This window comes from Centroberyx gerrardi, chromosome 2 (genome assembly GCF_048128805.1).
Source record: "Centroberyx gerrardi isolate f3 chromosome 2, fCenGer3.hap1.cur.20231027, whole genome shotgun sequence".
NCBI classification, from domain to species: domain Eukaryota; kingdom Metazoa; phylum Chordata; class Actinopteri; order Beryciformes; family Berycidae; genus Centroberyx; species Centroberyx gerrardi.
Window position 1 is genome coordinate 33157363 of NC_135998.1, and position 20399 is coordinate 33177761.

Genomic DNA, 20399 nt, shown 5'->3' on the forward strand with positions numbered 1-20399 from the left:
TGACATGAGGGCGTAGATTTTAAGCGGTAGGTCGACCCAGTGCAACCTTTAGCCTGGTGGTGTTGGTGCCAAGCTCAACACGTTAAAGTGATGTTGAGCTTTGGTAGTATCTTGGGTTGTGTATCTTCCTCCATGATAAAACCCCAAAATCAATGATTCTGTGATCTGTTGCTCCGGTAGAGACGATTGGAGAATTGTGTTTTTTTTTTCTCTCTCCATTCACTGCCATTTTATGGAGGAACAGTCTGAAAATCACACTTTTAGCACATAAACGAATGCAAACAAAGCAGATTCTGACAATATATAAATAAACTAGTCCTACTAGTACTGCTGAACTGCTTTTAAATTTGCGCTTTATTTATGTTTGTTAAACCTTTCAGTTTGAACAAGTGAAACACCGAAATCCAGTCGGAGGAAACTTATGCTGATGGAATGAAGAAAATTGTATTTGTATCAATAATTATAAATACACAAAAAAAGGTGGGAGACAGGACTTTAACAAAGCAGATGTCAATGTCAATATATAAAAAACAGTCTTTTTTTTGGCCATTTACAATTATTGGTAAACATACTATTTTCTTCATTCCACCGGAAAAAGTTTCCGCCAACTGGATTTCGGTGTTACACTTTTTCAAACTGAAAGGTTTAATAAACATAAAGAAAGTGATTCACTTAAAAATAATTCAGCATAATGACTAGTTTTTTATATACTGTCAGAATCTGCTTTATTCGCGTTCGTTTATGTGCTAGAAGTGTGATTTTCAGACTGTTCCTGGCAGTGAATGGAGAGAGAAATAAAAAACACAATTCTCCAATTGTGTCTACCGGAGCAACAGATAACAGAGAATCACTGATTTTGGGGGTTTTATCATGGAGGAAGATACACAACCCAAGATACTACCAAAGCTCAACATCACTTTAATACAAAGGTAATGAAACCCTACTTGTGGAAGTGTCACTGCAACGCACTAGCAGTGAGATAATAAGACAATGAAAGCGCATGAAGAGTTGATTTTTTACATTTTATTGCAAAAATATAGAATTTGATAACACACTACAAAAAACATCAACACAAACAGAATACATGACAGTCTCAAAGACAAACCAATAGCACAACAATAGCTAAGTATTTTTTCTGTGCTTTCAATGAATCACAAAACAGTTATTCAGTTGTTCAAAACCTTATGCGTGAGTTATCAACAACATGATTATTGTCTTTGCCCTGGGGAAAACCTAATAACTGCATATCTGCTTTTTTGTTTTACTTTGATTCTGTGAGTGAAAGCTGCACATTTTGCCCCATGTCCACCGGTGTCACGAGCCTCTGGACGTCCCATTGGCTGTAAGCTTTGAAATGTACCTATTTTTCACTTCCTGAGAAGTTAAATATTTTGAACGTTATTCAAGGACACCGACACTATGTTGTTCACTATGATAAAATATCTTTAAACCATACAGATGTCAGTGCAACCTTGCCTTGTATGGTGGTTATATCCCCATGCATTGGTGTATGCAAATATGTTTTTTTGCTAATAACATATCAGATATTGCTTTTGTACATTTGCTAGAATTCAGTCAAACCCGCCATTAAATTGTTTATGCAGTGCTTTTATTGAGGAGCGAATTCCAACAAACACCAATATGTCTGACTACAAGAACTTGGAAATTTGAAAAAACAATGAAAATTGAAGTCTATTTTGATATGAAGAAATGAGATCATCCTCTTCAGAAAGTCCATTTCAAACACTAAATAGTTGTTTACATTTTGCACATTACACCAAATTTGTTGTGATTTCATTTGACGCTGTGAAACAGGCTCCTGCATAAACACTTCACTACATGTTTGATGGAGTTCCAGCGTAGCCACTGTGTCAGTCAGTTTCTGAGTAGCAACACATCGATAAATCGTTACAAGTCTTTGCTGGTTTGCTGTGCTTTGTTTCTTCCTGCTGAATGAGAATTGCTTTATATTTAAATGCCAGGATAAAAGCATGCCATTGCAAAAGTGCTGAAAGTAAATCATTTTAGTTAATAAAGTTATTTTCCGTAGCACCGCCTATACTATATTTATTGTTGTTTGCAATGACAAGAAATCAACACCTGTTTTCACACATTAGCAGTGGTAATGCTGAAATGTCACAAACGCTCTCTTAGACACAATGTCCTGCTGAAGTTCGCCGACATCGAGGGCGGGTGCTACTGACCTCTTGTCCAAAATCACATTTCATCCTCCCTTTGTCTTTTTTTGAATGATTTCTGATATACCATGATATACCATGTGCTTATGTTCTGAAGGTTCATTGTTGTGCCGTAGACAAGAAAATGATGGTGCTCTAACTGACAATTGCAGAAATTAAATTTTGAGCTTTGTGTTTAACCATCTATCTATTGTTTTTCTTTGTTTTGTTTATGCAAAACGTCAATGCTTTGTGCTTTATGGTCACATTTCATAGCATGGATAGCATGGAGAATTTGAACTGGCATTATCTGTAGCAATATCAGTTGGTAGCAGTATCAGGGAATACAGCGGTTATATAATCAGTCAATAATGAAGAAAAACTTTGACACTATAACGTCAGTCACCTATAGACATTTTTAGTCAAACAAAAGGGCAACAAATTTCCCATAAAGTGCAACTTAAATTAGTTCCAACATACACGTTGTCTGACATTCTTGTTATTGCCTATAGATATCATTGGCAAAAATAAATACATAGAAAGTTGGGGCACAATTGGGGCATAGCAGTTTGGCGCGGGAGGAGTTAATGGTGCTTAAATGATCAGAGGCACTTATAAAGGTGTACTATTCACCAATTGTTTATGCCCCAGGCATTTTGTTTAAGTCGACAATGTTGAGGGTGGTTGAAAAAAGCCAATAACATGAATTTGGGGGTGGTAGGATCAAAATACTCTCAAACTTCATCAAAAGGATTATGTCATTCATATGATTGAGGAAACTTTAATCTAAAACATGCTGTGGGTAAATTAGACGCTCCCAGCACAATAACCTTCACTGTACATGCCTTATACCGTTCAAAATAAAAAGGTACACCATATCGTCGATGCATTCCCCCGCTAAGTAAATATCTGCATAGCCACAATAGTCCAACAATCCTTAAAGCCACCGGTATGTTTATTTTATAATAGCATACAATTTTTTTTTTTATCGTTTATTTACTGTATATATTTTACTGCCAAAAAGTTTCCAGCTAGCCATCGGTCTACTACTGATGGCTAGCTGGAACTGCTAAGAAGCATAGCTCTACAATGCTGCCTGCAAGATCAATTTAGATTCAAACTGTTGGGGTGGCAATGACACCGAGTCAGTTAGAAAAATGAGAACTGCTTGAATAACAACAGTGGACTTAGGAAAAAAAGAGGTAAGAAAAACTACAGATCTTATGTTGCACAATGGCGACTGTTCTCCACTATTTTAACTACAGTACTTCAAGGTACAAGCCAGAGCCAAATCTCCATTGTAAAAAAAAAAGTAGACTAAGGAGACTATGCAGATGTTTAGCTTTCAAGCAAAATTTCACTCTTGTAGAACATTTCAACTTTTTAGCACACATACTCCTATAGAAGTTTCTTGGTTCCCCTATTCAGCCCAACTTACTTGCTTTTTTTGAAATCAGTCAAGTAAGTAATTTTGGCTGTTAGCAATTACTGATATTGACAGCAGGGGAAGAAGCTTGAATGCCAGTGGTGGCAGCGGTTCCACCACCGATGTGGCATTAATTAATGCCAAAATTTAACATGAATTAACTAATTAATGTTAAAGTTTAACTGCCCTCAAACTCCTACAGAGGTGTGAGCGTTTAAAAGTGGGAAATGTTCTCTGAAAAGTGAAATACCCCTTTAAAACCTTACATTCTTCTTGTGTGCTTCTTAATGCTTCTCATACAGACATGCGGGTGTCCCCCCCCTCTTACCACCTCTTATAAAACTAGTTTTACAATCTCTCTTTCTTTCTTTCTTTCTACTTGTCTTACCCCACAGCACCAGCAGTACACTGTGTATAAGCAAGAACAATATTAGCATGTAATCTGCAAAGAGAATATATATTTTATATCTACTGTCAGAACACAATTCCTGCTTAGGTGAACACAATGGTGAAATGGTCAAGTTTTAGCGATAAAGCACTGAGTAGCAATGTATAACATACCATACCATACCAAAGAAGTAAAGCAAGGGCTTGGTCATTGACATCATTGTATACCTCCAAACCATGCCGTACACCAGAAGTTCATAAATCAATCCCTGTGCGCACTTCTCAGGCTCCTAGAGACAACTGAGTATTTATTAAGTGTCTCATTTAGGGCCGCTGAAAGTATTTCCGGGGCCTGCACCAAAACTTGAAACAAAACATGCCTAATTGATCATTCTACATATGTACCCCCTCTTTGCGCCCCTTTGGACGGGACGGCTGTGCTGGTTCCCCCCGCCTGACAGCGGCCCTGGCCTAAGTAGCAGGAATGCTGATTTTGAATATTTTTCACTAACTATTAACACCTACTACTCTGAGACGCTTGATAAATACTTATCATTGTCCACATGATGGTGGACAGAAGAACAATGCTCCCTGCTTTGAATATATAATACATTATATACATGAAAGACATGTAGGCAGAGTTGTTCAGCAGTTTTTGAGAGTCCAACATATCTTATGAGTGCATTATGATGAAACACAATCTGTCTACATCGTTTTTGCTCTTTTTTTTAAACAATACACACTACAAATAAATAAATTACCAAGTTGATCAATATTGCCTCCTTATACTCAGTCCTAGGAGAGTGAGGTTTATCTGTGTGGCAACTGAAAAGAGTGTGTGGCGGAACAGACTCTGAGGCATGTTGAACTGAACGGAGGTTGCTGAGGGTTCTATTCTGTACCTGAAGGTTGTTGGTTCTAAGTGAAGGCTCCACTAAAGCCTGAGTGCGCTCTGAGTGAAGGTTCCATTAGAATCCGACTGACGGTTCCATCAGAATGTGAGTGAAGGTTCCATTAGAATCTGAGTGAAGGTTCCATCAGAATTGCTTGAACATTCCATGACAATCTGAGTGAAGGTTCCACCAGAATCGTACTGAATGTTCCATCAGACTTGGATTGAATATTCCATTAGAATCTGAGTGGAGGTTCCATCAGAACCGGACTGAATGTTCCATTAGATTCTGAGTGAAGGTTCCATCAGAATTGGACTGAATGTTCCATAAGCGTTGGATTGAATGTTGCATTAGAATCTGAGTGAAGGTTCCATCAGAACTGGATTGAATGTTCCATTAGAATCTGAGAGAAGGTTCCATCAGAATCATACTGAATGTTCCATAAGAGTTGGATTGAATGTTCCATTACAATCTGAGTGGAGGTTCCATCGGAACCGGATTGAATGTTCCATTACAATCTGAGAGAAGGTTCCATTAGAATATGAGTGAAGGTCCCACTAGAATCTGAGTGAGTTTAATGAAAGGTCCATAAGATCCTGCATGAAGGTTCCATCAGAATGTGAGTGAAGGTTCCATCAGAATGTGAGTGAAGGTTCCATTGGAATCTGTGTAGTTTATGAATCAAGAGCCTAGCAGGTTCTCAGGGAACATTCCGTCAAGATCTGAGTCGAGACTCGTATAGATTCTGAGAGCAAAAACTCTACTGGAAGCCATCTGAATCTGTTTTTCAAGCTGCAGCTTCATTTAGAAGCTTGTTTTGAGGAGCAGAGCGGCACTGCGCCACATTCTGTCCCCGTTTGGCTGCATTTATATATCAAACCATAACAGTTTGTGCTGTGACAGAGCATTCTGTTCTGTTTAGTGCTATACATTCAGCCAGGAGACCAGAGATAGACAGTATCCGAGTGTCTATAGTGTAGCATCTTTTCTCTCTTTCCGAAAAGACCCAAACCCTAATGGACAAAGCCACACCCATTGAAGTTTGCATTCTCCTCCTTTGTTATCCCCGCCTTTGTTATATTTTCATGCCCAAGTTTTCAGCCTTTTTAAACAATGAAGGTTGCATTGTATTATCTTGTCTTGCATTGCATCCTACAGTAATGTAATGTGTGATGTTCAATAAGACTCCGGACCATCCGAGAGTTGTGGAGTTAGTTTAGAACTGCAGTCTTATGGCATGAAGACCTGCCTGAGGCTGGACACAAAAGGCCAAAGCACATCAGCGTGACGCAGGACAGAACAAAACTTTCTCTCGGTCCATTATCACATGTTTACCCTGCCTGAGAATGGTGCTCGATTCCACGACTCCGAACAGAATTGTAAATCCAGAACATTTGTTGGAGGATGAGTAACAGAGTCAGTACTGTCCAGATCTGCTGGGCTCAGTTCACCTGAGACAGGCTCAGACGGTTCAGTTTGGGCCCATTGTGTGAAACTCCCATATGGTGTGATACAGCCAGACAGTGCTAGTTGAGATCAGATCTGGATTCTGTGTTTTATGTTTGGTCTGAGAGAACCCAAACAGTGCACAGAGATATTAGAATTAGAGTCTTCAAATTAACAGTTGAGTTCAGTTTAGCTCGCCGTCCTCTGCCCTTCATGCGGCACCACTCCAGTTCAATTCAGTTTGGTTTTAGCTCTGCAATGTCAAATCTCCCCAAAGACACCGCAACCGAACTCCACACCAGAACCACAAAAAGATGTGGATCCTCCAGTTTAGATCCGTTTCGGTCAGTAAATACTGGGTTTCCTTGTCCGTAGAAAGTGCTAAGCCGATCTAGGTCCAACAGCTAATCTGAGTGACCGTCTTCTCATCAATTAGGTCCATATTTTGTGTGTGTGTGTGTCTGTGTGCGCATGTGTTTGTGTGCGTGTATTCCTGTGCATATGTGTCAGATGTTTACAGTCGGGTTGATGTTGATCATATGGACTCTCATCTCCTGGATGCTAGTGATGATTTTTTTCTGATGTCCAGCCAGGTTCACTCCTACTCTCCGCAAATCCCTGTAAAACACAAACAACAGGCTCTCATTTGTCAAGCAATCTGCTAACAAATGTGCGTGGAAGGGATATCTGATGCAAGAAATTCTGACAGTACCGAACATTGGACAACAAATGTTCATTTGGCATCCATGGTTTATTTATTGAATGTGTTTTGGCTCATTGTTTTGGCATTTTTACTCATTTTTTAAATTTCATACAGTACATATGCAACTATTTAAAAGGAGGCTCATTGTATTTCTCGCTGTTCATCTCTTTACACTATTGATGACCATATTCATATCATACAAATTTCAAGAAAGTAGGTTCTCTGCGCATCTATATCAGGAAACAGGTGTGTAGGAGACGACTTGGAAGCCTACAGGCCATGTGAAGAGACTCCTGCACACTGTCTATACTTGCAATTTAAAACATTTTAGTGAAGAACTACGTTTCAGTCCTGAGATTTGCCTGATGAAAAGTCTCAGAAACAAAACAGAATTCTCCAATAAAATGTTTTCAATTTCAAGTATAGACAGTGTGTGGGAGTCTCTTCACATATACAAATTTGAAAAAAAAAATATTGTTGCATATTGGAAAAAAGAAGTCACGAGCTTCGTTTTGTGTGTAGTTTGCTCTACCTGAGGTAGCCTACAACAATAGACCAATACAGCAATGTGATACAAATTTACTGACAATTGCTCATCACACCCAGAAAACAACTGAAATTCACAAGCACCACACTGGACTATGTGGTTAATGAATCATGTACAAAGAGTTACTTGATTGAAAAAGAATACAAAGCTGCTTCATAGGATTATAATGGTAGCTTCTATGATGCTACCTGAGTTGTGTATGCTCAGTTACTATTGCACCTCTCTAGCTAATTGTTTAGATAAAGAGACTCTACTCATTAATTAGCTAGCTGCCTCTTTCTGTATGCCTCTCAAACCTGTGAAGGGCTTTTCCTCAGAAGTGGTTCACAACGTTGCAACATTGAAAAAAAAGCAGCTGCTTCCTCATTTTTGCTCCGACTTACGTGCAAGATGCATCATTTTTCAATCATCATGTTTTTAATATTGTGAAGCAACATTTCAAACTTTTTCCTTTTTCCTCCATCACATCCCTTTTCAAAACAAAATTCTGCAAACTTTGTATGGTACAAAAAAATGGCCTTACACAGTGTGTGTGCATCGGTGGGCACATGTATGTGTACTTGCACTTGTGTATGAGTGTTTATATACTGTATGTGTACTTGTACTTGTGTATGTACTTGTGCACGGGGCCTTACTCTGAGGTCATCTGAGCCACCGTCTCCAGCGAGGAGTAACCCCCCTCCATGAAGAGCTCAGTGTAACGACCCATCTTGATGGAGTCCAGCCACTCCCCTACGTTCTGGGTCAGAGTGGTACTTTCAGTTTCTACACTGGCATGCTCCACTAACAGGTTGGAAACCCTGGGAGACAGAAAGAGAGAGAAAGAGAAGGGGCAGAAAGGGAGAGCGAGAGTCAGAGGGAGAGAGACAAAGATAGTGAGACAGAGAGAGACAGAAAGACAAAATGAAAATACAGTAAGAAAGAGAGAGAAATAATAATTAATCAGAGGAACAGAGAGAGATGATGACAGACAAAAAGAGACAGAGAGAAAGAGAGAGGGAAAACAAGTCAAAGAGAGAGGCAAAATGAGAGAGATTGAAGGAGAGAAATGGAAAAGTTAAGACAGACAGAGAGGCAATGAGAGACGGAGAGAAAGGCAAAGAGACAGAAAGACAAAGGCAGAGAGACAGAGATACACAGAGCGAGAAAGAGAGAGAAAGACAGTAATGAAATAACAGCAGAACAGAATATATTTTTTCAGAAGTTCTCCATGGTTGTCAGGATGTCCTCTAAGTAGATTAAAGTCCCTTATCAGCAGCAGCCCAGTCTCACATCGTCGTCCTTCATGTTACGGGTGGAACGGCCCGTTCGATCAACTACAGACTGAAGTTTAGTGGCCCAGCTGAAGCTCAACAGCTCTGACAGCTACCAACGAGGCCTAATAATGCTAATTATGCGCTATCACGTAAAAACTCGCACATGCTGTCCAGTCGCCCTTTATTATTCAGCTCACTCGTCACACCAGCAAATAGCCTTCTTCATGCTATCAATCAGAAATGTTCATGCTAGCCAACGGTATTCTCCACGCTACCGCTAAAACAGGAGTGTCATGTGGAACATGGACTGGCCTTGTTGGAGTCTCTTTCATCTGACTAACTGTCATATGTTATTACATGGGCTGTTAGATATGGAATTGATTTATTAAGTTGTGTGTCACTGTGTATGCATGTACTATGTGTGTGTGTGTGTGTGTATGAGAGCGGACGAGAGAAAAAGAGAAAGAGACGAGAGAAAAAATGAAGATTTCATGCTATTATTTCATTACTTCTGCAAAGAGAACGAGGTAATGAGGGTGGCTGACAGAATGTGGCTTTAGAACACTTGTAGCCATTTCACACCATTACACACTAACCACAGGGCGCGGGATGCTGTGAATGGATACACCAGAAAACAATCAATATCAACTTTACTTCTCTTCATTTCAATGAGGGAGAACACGTGTCAGCCATCAAAAATTGAACCTCGGACACAACGCAAACGCAACGTGAGCAGTTTGGAGCCGATGGCTGTAGTGGAGCAGGGCTGTAATGCAATGCAAATACACATTGGGAAAATACTGATTGAATGTGCAAATGTTAAGATAATTACAGGATATCCCACTTACTACAATTCACACAAATGCACAATTTTGCAAAAAAATCGAGCCACTGCTGCACAAGACTTCCACGGAGACACTATTTAAATTTTCTCTGAACAATGATGAATCTACTTTGCTTAGCTTGCAGCATTGGGTTTAATTCACATAGGATTGAAGAGATCAATTAAAACACTGTAAACATCCTGAAAATATCAATAAATAAATACCTGAGCTTCATCATTCAATGTTGCTAACATATACAGGATCTCATCTGTTAAAGTGTTATAATTTTGTCCACAGAGAACTTAAGTTATATACGATCCTTTAAAGTACAATATTTTATTATTTACAGTCTGTCATTTTGTACAAGTAGGCGTCACTGTAAACAATATTTGAAAAAAGTGGAGATCTCATTTTGAAATAAAATACGACTGATACATCGTTTGGCCAATTTATGGGGCTGATGTTGGCCTTTTATTAAAAATCTGTTCAAATCAATTCCACCTCTAATATGACGAACATGATGTAGTTTGTTTGATTACATGTTTATTGTAGTCAATCAATGATCAATACTACACCGGTTGTCTATGGGAAGACCTTAATCTGAATTGATTTAACATAAGGTGTTGCAGTATGTATGCATGAATCTGTTATGATGACTATGACGAGTTTTAGGTCTAAATGTTGTTTCAGAGGTTTTTCCACCTTGGCAAGAAAAAACTTCCGGGGCAAACATTGAATCCTTCCAATTTTTTGGCAGTAAAATTGTCAAACCATCAAATAAAGATAAAGATATTGATTATCAGTACAAAAATATTGGCTGTCGGCAGCTTCAAACCAAAAAATTCAGTATTGGCACTGGCATGCAAAAAAGCAATATTTTTCAATTCTGGAAGTGGATTTTCTTCAAAATTCAAAATATGAAAAAACCTTGGCATGAGAAGGTTGTCATGCATATCTGACCTGTTACTGTTTATATTTCAATTTGATTTAAATTTGAATTCAAAACTGACTGTCTGTTGTTTTCAGTATGAATTCCCACCTGTGCGAGGAGTTGACCAGTTTCTTTAGTGAGCTGGGGTTGCGGATGAGTTTGTCCAGCAGACAGACAATCTCATCAAACTTGGGCCGGCTGCTGCGCTCTCTCTGCCAGCAGTCCATCATGAGGTGGTACAGTGCCTCGGGGCAGTCCATAGGACCTGGCAACCGATAGCTCTCCTCCACCGCCTTTATTACCTATAGACAGACATGTGGAGACAGAGAGAGGGAAGGAGGGAGGTGGAGAGAGGTTAGTAACGAGAGCGATAAGGTGGTACAGCGCCTCGGGGCAGTCCATAGGACCTGGGAACTGATGACTCTCCTCTACCGCCTTTAGAAACTATATGTTCAAGTAGAGACAGAGGGAGGGACAGGGAGGAAAAGAGAGTGAGAGAGAAAGAGGGGGAGAGAGAGACCACAGGATTGGACAACTGATAATTCTCCTCTACTGCCTTTATAACCCAGAGAGAGAGAGAGAGAGAGAGATGTTCGTAAAATAAAGACATGAGGTGGTGAAATGCTGCAAAGAGAGAGCAAGAAACAGAGAGAGAGAGAGAGAGAGAGAGAGAGAGATGTTCGTAAAATAAAGGCATGAGGTGGTGAAATGCTGCAAAGAGACAGCAAGAAACAGAGAGAGAGAGAGAGAGAGAGAGAGAGAGAGAGAGAGAGAGAGAGAGAGAGAGAGTACAAGAACACAGACAAATAGCCTATACAGCATCAACAAAGTCAGAAGAAGAAAACAATGAAGCATCTCCAGTTCATGGAGAGGGCACAACCTGTTTGACACCTGAGCAGGCAACTATACTCTTCCACAGCAGGACCAGGCAAGCGGTCAAAACAACGGGTGAATTTTGAAGCCAGTAAGGAAGTGTGGGCAGCAGCAGTTCCTCTAACGTCCACTAGAGGCTCCAAAAAGACTCCAAACTGCCCAACTCCATGAAGTCAATGGACCACAACCCAACTTCTGCTCAAAATATAAAGTCAATACAGTTTTTCCACAAGAGGTTTTGGCCTCACTAGCTAATTTCACTTCTTCTAATGTGATTTTCAAAATAATTGTGTCATTAATGGGATATAATGGACATAAAACAGGGTTGTTTTCCTTGTGATTGACAGGTCGCTGTTTACTGGCCAATATCAGGCGGAGCTGCGGCTCTGCAGACGACCCAGACTCCACCCTCTGCCTCTCTTTGGCTGCTCCGGCTCCAAAAAATGTCAACATGGCGGCGATCGTAAACACAACCTCCAGGCTTTAAAAACGGCCCTTCAGAAGCCAGTGGGTGACATCACACTCACTACATCCATCTGCTTTTACAGTCTATAAACTACACTCTTCTACAGCAGGACCACGACACACTCAAACTGGCAACAACACGGTCCTGCTGAAGTGCCGTTGAGCAAGATGCTGAATCCCTACACCAGCACCAGGGGGCGCTATCCTGTAGCCAAACCCTGCAACTCAAGTGCAAAGAGAATTTCCCTGCGGGGATCAACTAAGCATCACGTCATAAAGGCGCTATTTGTTTATTCGATATGCTGCATAACCCAGTTAATCATTTCCGCAGGTAACAAGATGCAAGACAGAATAACAGAGATGGGTTTTTTTTTTTTGGGGGGGGGGGGGGGAATTGAGTAAGACGAATATTAAATAAACCCTGGCTAGCTCCGTCAGGCCCTGCAGTGGAAAGCAGGCTTGAGTTTTCAGCCTAGTTCTGCCAGTGCAAGACACTGCAGGGAATTGATTTGTTGAGTTCATGACAGCCTTTACTCGTGTCAAATTCACACAAAAGACAGACGTGATAGGACTCCAACACACACACACACACACGCATGCATGAAAGCGCGCACGCATGCCGCGCACGCACACACACACACACACCAAATTATAAGAGAGCAGCACAGCATCAAATCATTGCTGCGTGTTGAGTGGGAGAAGAACTACACAGAGTTGACTGGCAGGGAGGAAAGATCAGAGAGCGAGAGAGAGAGAGAGAGAGAGAGAGAGGGGAAGAGCGAGAGTGAGCGAGAGAGGCGAGAAAGAAAATGGAGAAATAGAGATATTGCAGGGTGAAAGGATGAGAGAAGGAACTAAGAAAGAGAAAGAGCTGAGAAACAGAGGGAGAGAGAGCTGAGAGAGAGAGAGGGAGAGAGAGCTGAGAGAGAGAGAGGGAGAGAGAGAGAGAGAGAGAGAGAGAGAGAGTGGGGGAGAGACTGCACTCTTTTTTTTTTCTCCGCAGATCAGAGAAAATCCTGCATAACGCTTTCAATTAAACATCAAACGTCTTCTCCTCTCCTTCCCCTGTCCTCTCATCCTCCTCTCCTCTCCTCCCCCTCTCTAGACTTCTGTAAGACAGACAGCCTAATAACCAGAGGAAGGAGGGAGGGGTCTGAGGCGAGGGATGAAGAGGTCACTGGAGGGCTGTGCGTGTGCGCGAGAGAGAGAGGGGGAGAGTGTGTGTGTGTGTGTGTGTGTGTGGGGGGGTGCATGTGTGTGGTGTCTCACCGAATCAAACGCTACATTCTCTCACTTCACCATGTGACACAGTTGCTGTATTTCCATGGAAGTGACCTGTGTGCTGCCCTATAGGTGCCACCCTCTCCTTCTCTTTTCTTACCCCCTCTGTCTCTCTCCCACCTGTCTCTCTTTCTCTCTCTCTTTTTCTCTCTCTCTTCTTCATCTCCTCTCCGACATACAGATACATGCATCGAGATCTTCTTTACCTCCCCAAATTCAAAACCATGCGCACATATTTTGAAAACCTTCCAACACACAAAAAACTCCAATTCATCCTAGGAGAAAAAAATCAGGCGTGTGCTAGCCTGGTTCCAGACTCCTTCAGATTCTTCAGATTTTATCGAGTGCTTCAGACTCTGGTGTTGCTCTAATCAACGGCTTGTTCTCGCTCTGAGAAACAATCGAGACAATCAGCGCCTTTGTGGGCGGGACTAAATTTTAAACCGTTAGTACGGTTCAAACGGTTTTTCACTGGCGTTTCGGGAGAATAATATTTTTGAAATCACCCCCTTAACCAACATATTGTCTTTGCAAAGACGATATTTTCGTCAAAAACGACCGACATTCTTGGTGAAGTTAGTAAATACTCCCAGCATCAGTGTGACTGAAGTGACGTCAGAGCGGCCGGATACGTCAGTCACTAGTGATTGGTTCAGATGCGTCAGTCACTAGTGATTGGTTTGTTGGTTCGGGGAAAATCAACCCCCCCCCACACAGAAAACGACTAACTAGGTGGCAATCTCAGGCTGAATAATGGAGTGGGAATGAAATGGCCATTCAGTGGAGTGTGCCACTACTGCAGCCAAATATGTCTCAGCCTGTCATCGTCTCAGACAATTAACGTAACGTAAAAAAAGAAAAAATGTGACCAAATCTGTTTGAAAATGTCAAATGTATATATTTAGATAAATTGCTTGACTGTTTATTGTTATATTTACTAATTTAATGACATGTGAATTGTATATATATTTCTCATTGACAGTTTGATTACCATCATTTGAATTTGGCAATAAGTACTTTGGTATTTCATGTCAATAAAGCACCTTGAATTGAACTGATACATGCAGGTCATCGGTACATGCTGAGCACAGCTTACTTGCTAGTGCTGCTATCACTCCCGCTAACCCTCTTTTAGCATTACAAGTCTTTCCATTTTGCATTTTGTGGACAGACAGAATATTTAAAAATAAACACGGGTAACGTTGTGACACGCCAACAACAAAACAAAGCAAAATAAATCTTTGCATTTTGTTCAGACGATCTAAAAAATGCATGGCATTGATGGGGAATCTATAAGTGAGGGGCGAATGTGTTTCCCTGTCATGTTTTTCTGCTTAGCCCTGCAGCTCCATGTGCATTCACCTGTTTCAGCTCTTTTGCTTACACTCTCCTTTCTTCCCACCCCACAACCTCTCTCTGTATTCCCATTAAAACCATTCATTATCCACACTTATAGTATTCTATTAATAGATCCCGGCAATGATTTAATAGATCCCCACACCCTGAACACACACACACACACACACACATCCCATTTCAACCCCCTTTCTGCCTCTGGCAAGCGAGATGCTGTATATTCACCTACATATCTTTCTATTATGTCTTTATCTACAGGAGTCAGTTCTCCAGGAACAATACACTTGGCTTAATGCCAACTTCCCCCCTCTACCAAGACTCAAATCCTCAAAATATTTCACCTGCAATCCCAAAATGATTTTGCAGGCATTTGTGAAGGCTCGACTGACAAAGGAATCTCTGATTTTAGGTTGATAATCTATATAAGTCTACAATATTTTATACAGTATATGTTATATTGCAGTTTTTTTTTTATTTGTGAAGAGCAACGTCACAAATAAAATTCTTCCATGATGTCACAGATTTTCATAATAATAGTAATGATGATAAAGGGCTTATCAAAGTTACAAATAGCTACATCTTCAGAAATTCAACTTTGTGTCCATTTAAAAAAAGTGAAACAAACATTTACTGTGCATTAATACAAGGAGTGTTGTGACTTTTTTCATTTGCATGTTAATTTAATTGGTATAATAAGAAAGGTGAACTGTGTACCTGTTCATTGAGATTGGTGAGACTACATTACCCATAATTCTTTGTGCCAGACCTGTTGTAGGAAGTTTCTGTTTAGACTCAAGTGGCTACAGACAAGTTGGGCTAGTACCGCATCTTTTATCTTTCTACACAAGCTAACAAGATGTAATGTGTTGATTCAGTAATGATAATGCAGTCCGAGTTCAAGTCTTGTCAAATTTGAAGGTAGTTAATCTACATGAAGAAGAAAAAACCCTTTGGGTCAACAGAGGGTGGCAGGATGGTGTAATGGTTAGTGAGGTTATCCTCCAACCGGTGAGCTCTGCTTCGATCCCCATGTGTCCCGACCTGCTGAAGTATCCTCCGGCAAAATATTTAACCCCTAATTTCTTCAGGGGTGCTGCTCCACCCGGCTGACCTTGCACCCAAACCAGAGGGTAAAAAAATCATTTCCATCTTGGGGGATGAATATATCAAAACAAAACAAATTAAGCTTGACATAAAACACGCGTACACACAAGGATACACACTTTGATTCCCATCACAATGTCACGTCAAACTTACGTCCTGATTTGACATTTCCCAGTAGGGCCTCTCTCCATATGACATCACTTCCCACATGACGATGCCGTAGCTCCACACGTCGCTGGCCGAGGTGAACTTCCTGTACGCTATCGCCTCTGGAGCCGTCCAGCGAATAGGAATCTTCCCGCCCTGCGACCACAGAAAACACATTCATCAAACAAGGTAGGGGACAGAGTTACAGCCTTCTGCATCACAAGTACCTCAGTGGACTTCAAAGAAACTAGACTTGGGATATGGGACCTCTGTAACATCTATTACCTTTACTCTTCTGTTACTTTTACTCTTCGGTAAGCACAAAGATGCTTGATTAGATTTGATTTTAAGACTTTTTTTCCCCCCCTTTATCATTTTATGTTTATTTAATTGTGTTTTAATTGTGTACTTCATGCCTTATTTATTGCATTGTGATACTATTTACTATTTGTTTTGTGGTACTATTGGTTTACTATCTTTTCATTTTATATACTGTGAAGCACTCTTCTTTAGAGGGGTGCTATATAAATATAATTATTCTCTGTCATGCATACTTTCTATCTATTCAACTGCTTTGATATATGAAGAGCCTCATATGTTTGTTAAGATAGTTGGGTGTGTCACAGGTCCTATCGCTGTAAACAAACATCCACATCACCACGCATGTATAGATGATCTTTGTGGTGTATAGGTGCAGCTGCATCCGTTTATAAATGCTCAGTTACTTTTCGTTCCCTTACGTAATGTCTGAGTGGGCCTCAAGAAACCAAGAATAGACCCTAATTGAAGCACTTCTGCTATGTGCGATCTAACCTGCAATTTACGCCACTGCACTGCTCATTTTATATGTAGCGGCTGCATACACAGATCAATACAGTCTCGAAAGCACCTTCCTGATAGCGAGTTGCACTCCCTTTCACACAATCCACATCTCAACTGTCTCAGGTATTAAAATCCCTCTTTTAATTTGTCTCCTCATCTTCATCCAACATCTCTGCTTCGCGGCAAACTTGGCAAAAGATAGAAAAAAAAAAGTTCACAGGCCGACTGCTGAGCTCCAGAGGAAAATGTGTTGTCGGCTGACATCGTGTACAGAAATTAACTTGATATAGTATTGATGAACACAGCAGGATGTCTCGGGGTCTGATTATTTTGGAGGGTGTGAATTATGTTATTCTCGCAGAAAGAGAGAGTAAGAGAGAGAGGGGGGGAGAAAGAGAGAGAGAGAGAGAGAGAGAGAGAGAGGTGAGTGACAGGATATTTGGTGCTAAGGCAGCAGGACTCAGTGCTAATTGACTGTTGTGGAGACTGAGCTGAGTACTAATTGGCCCTCCTCCTGTAGGAAGAAGCCTGTCTCTGGCTGACAGGACTCCACTCAGCCTGGGACTCACAGCTCAATTTAAAGCCTGCTGTGTGTGTGTGTGTGTGTGTGTGTGCGTGCGCGTATGTGTCTATTTGTGCATGGTGTGTATATGTATATGTGTATGTGGCTTGTGTGAAATTCTGTGTTGTGTAAGAGTTTTCTACTTAACCCAAAGTTGGATATACCACATTCACCACAGACACAAGCACGTGCGCGCGTGCACACACACACACACACACACACACACACACACACACACACACACACACACACACACACACAGACGGCACAGATTAAATATAGATGTTGGGCATTATGTCCATCATCTCCCCTGTTAAACACACTATCCTCTACACATAGACACAACACACATACACTATGCCCTTCCCATCTCTCTCCTTCTCTCTCACACACTCTCTCTCTCTCTCTCTCTCTCTCTCTCTCACACACACACACACACACACACACACAGTCTTACCCGTGTGGTGTATGCAGCCTCAGGGTCGTCCTCCAGGACTCGGGACAGGCCAAAATCAGAGACTTTACACACCAGGTTGCTATTGACCAGGATGTTACGAGCTGCTAGATCACGGTGGACGTATCCCATGTCAGACAGGTACCTGCGTTCACCAACACACAGGAGCCAGTTACACAACCCGCTGTACCAAAATCCAGGTGAAACCAGTTAGTTGTTAAACAGTTGTGCCCTGCCTTCAGATGCCAAACAACTTAAGAACAGGTATGAAATGATTTGACATGTTCGTTAACATTTTATCAAGCATTCAAGCTTTCTTTGGTTTCACGGCTTTGGTTCCAGCTACAGTTTCATGAAAAAGTGATTCATTAGTTTCTCACTCTGTGTACGTATGTGTCTGCATGAAGATATGATATTTTAGTTGTGGCATTTTATTTTGTTTTATGGTATTTTATTGCTTCTACCTCATGTCTTACTTTGGGTTCCATGTGTGCATATGCATGTGTGTGTACCTCATGCCAGATGCGATGCCACGCAGCATACCAACCAGCTGGATTACAGTAAACTGACCATCATTTTTCTACAGAGAGGAAAGGAAAAAAAACAGAAAAAAGAAACTTGTTGTCATCCATTTGTTTTGGCTTTCCTAGTTTATTGATGGAGATTATATGGAGAGTGACAGGAACGATGGGGGAGAGAGAATGTGACGTTTGACAAAGGTCTGAAGTCAGATCAAATCCACAACGCTTTGTTGCCTTGATATTTCAGCATCTTTGGTACCAGGGCAGAAAATGCAAAATCTATGATCAGCAACATTTTCTTCTTCTAAGGTCCATGATGATAGTTCAGGAGGAAAGAGTCCCATATCCTATTGATCCAGTCTCCCCACAGCGGTGCTCCTCCACTGCACACAACTCTTGAAAAACTACCCATCCCCATCACAGAAACAAACTGGACACATACAGTTTCCAACCGTCCAATCCTTGCTCTCCCTGCTTGGTATATCAACTATGCACCTTTCCAGCTCAGGTCATTCCTCCCTTGCATCCTCCACTGCACTTGTCTCTTTTAATTGTTCAACTTCCTTCCATTTGTGCTCTTCAGTAGATCCACAGCTGGACATTTTTGCCATGAATTTGGGAGTTCCAAACCAGGATTATGGACTCCTCTAAGCCTGGACAGATCTGCCACTTTGCATCCCTGTTGCCTTCAGTCCCACCATCTTCAATGCAATAGGTAGGTCCATCCTAGAAACACCAGCCCAGCCCTCTCTCTCTCTCCCCAGGTGGAAGCCACTCTCTCATTTCTCACTTCCAGCCCAGACTTCCCTTTCTCATGGCTGTTACTCTTGAAGGGGTTCCAAATCCGCAAACCCTAAATATTAATAATTGGGTGGTTTGCAATAACTGAGCAAAATGCTAAGGGAGCAAAGAGTTCTATTGGCCTTGATAGGAGGATATATCTGTTAGGGTATATCTACTCTCTACCTTAGCACTCTAGTCAGGAGGTGGCACCTCAAAAGAGCTGATAGATCTGAATTCTCTCTGAATTCACAGCGCTGGGCCCATAATAACCAAAGATCAAAATCACCACACTTGTACAAATTACCTTTTTTGGTACGTATAGCTACCAAGATACCAATGCAAAGATAAATACTCAGGCTGACTGCTTAGATCCAAAGGAAAACGTGTTGTCAACTCATGTGTGCAGACATTAGCCTGACACAGTATTGATGAACACAGCAGACTATATTAAGGTCTGGCTATTTGGGGTGTGTGATTTTTGAGTCTCACAGCTGTCACAGCACCTCTGCTCTCTCCCTCCTACCTGCAGACCCTTCCACTGTGGCTCCTCTTCATTTTGTCCTCATAGTAGCGCTCACTGCTCTTCAGGTTTCTGCCTCAGCTCCATCCAACCCAACTGTAAACCATCCAACCTCCCCATGATCTTCTCTTCAAGTCTCCATAGGCATACTGCTAAAATCTCTAGTGAGCCTCCTTCTCCTTCTCAGCTCATGCTTTCAACCTCAGTTTCCATCACTGCCACAGGTACCTTTTCCCCATCCATAGCACCTTAGGCTGAACCTCCTACTTATAAGTGAAATGAGAGGTTAAGCCCAAGGTGTTCGTTATGAGCCTTCCTTCTAGTCCATCGTCCATAGCTGCGACAACTAATGCAGCGGCCAGTCCAGCTGACTTTTCCCCCAGTTTTTTTCTCTTGGCTGTGTTACATAGTGGCCTCAGTTCGCCAGCCATCCATGGACTTATTTCCCCGGGTTTCCCATGCTGCTCCTCCTGCTGCTGGTCCCTCAGGGTCCTCTTCCACCCTCTTCCATTCCGGATCGTGCAGCACGGCCACGTCAGCAGTTTCCACTGACAGCCCATCCCGCATCTCCTCCTTCCCCCTGTCTTTTGTCTCACAGCCTCCTCCTATTCCCGCTGGTCTGGGTGAGAAAATCCTGTCAGGTGAGGATTTGATCTTTCCCTTCTGCCTTCTTCACTCCTCCTGTCTTCCTAGCACACCCATAGCTCCAAACGCCACCGTTCACATTCTCAGCTTTCCTGAATTTCCAGAACTGCTTTTCTGTAATATACTGTCGTCATCTGCTCCATCCTCCCTCACTGCTGTACTGAATCATTTGACTAGATTTCCCTCCATTAGCCATCTGCTACAGGGGTTCTCCTTTTTTCATGCAGCATTTAGGCTTGTCCGCCAACTGCGTCTTGCCATTGTAACAGATGTCTT

General features: G+C 41.6%; 1 protein-coding gene across 4 annotated transcripts in view; it reads right to left on the reverse strand.

Annotated features, from left to right (window-relative positions):
• Positions 1-6835: 6835 nt before the first annotated feature.
• Positions 6836-20399, reverse strand: part of epha5 (EPH receptor A5) — a 90272-nt gene continuing 76708 nt past the window's right edge. For all 4 annotated transcript variants that reach the window (XM_078288408.1, XM_078288415.1, XM_078288421.1 and 1 more), the window contains 6 exons: positions 18167-18234; positions 17658-17799; positions 15823-15972; positions 10699-10892; positions 8215-8379; positions 6836-6947 (listed from right to left, as the gene is read on the reverse strand). In XM_078288408.1, coding sequence (XP_078144534.1) covers positions 6836-6947; positions 8215-8379; positions 10699-10892; positions 15823-15972; positions 17658-17799; positions 18167-18234 — 831 coding nt within the window. The remainder of the gene's footprint in view (positions 6948-8214; positions 8380-10698; positions 10893-15822; positions 15973-17657; positions 17800-18166; positions 18235-20399) is intronic.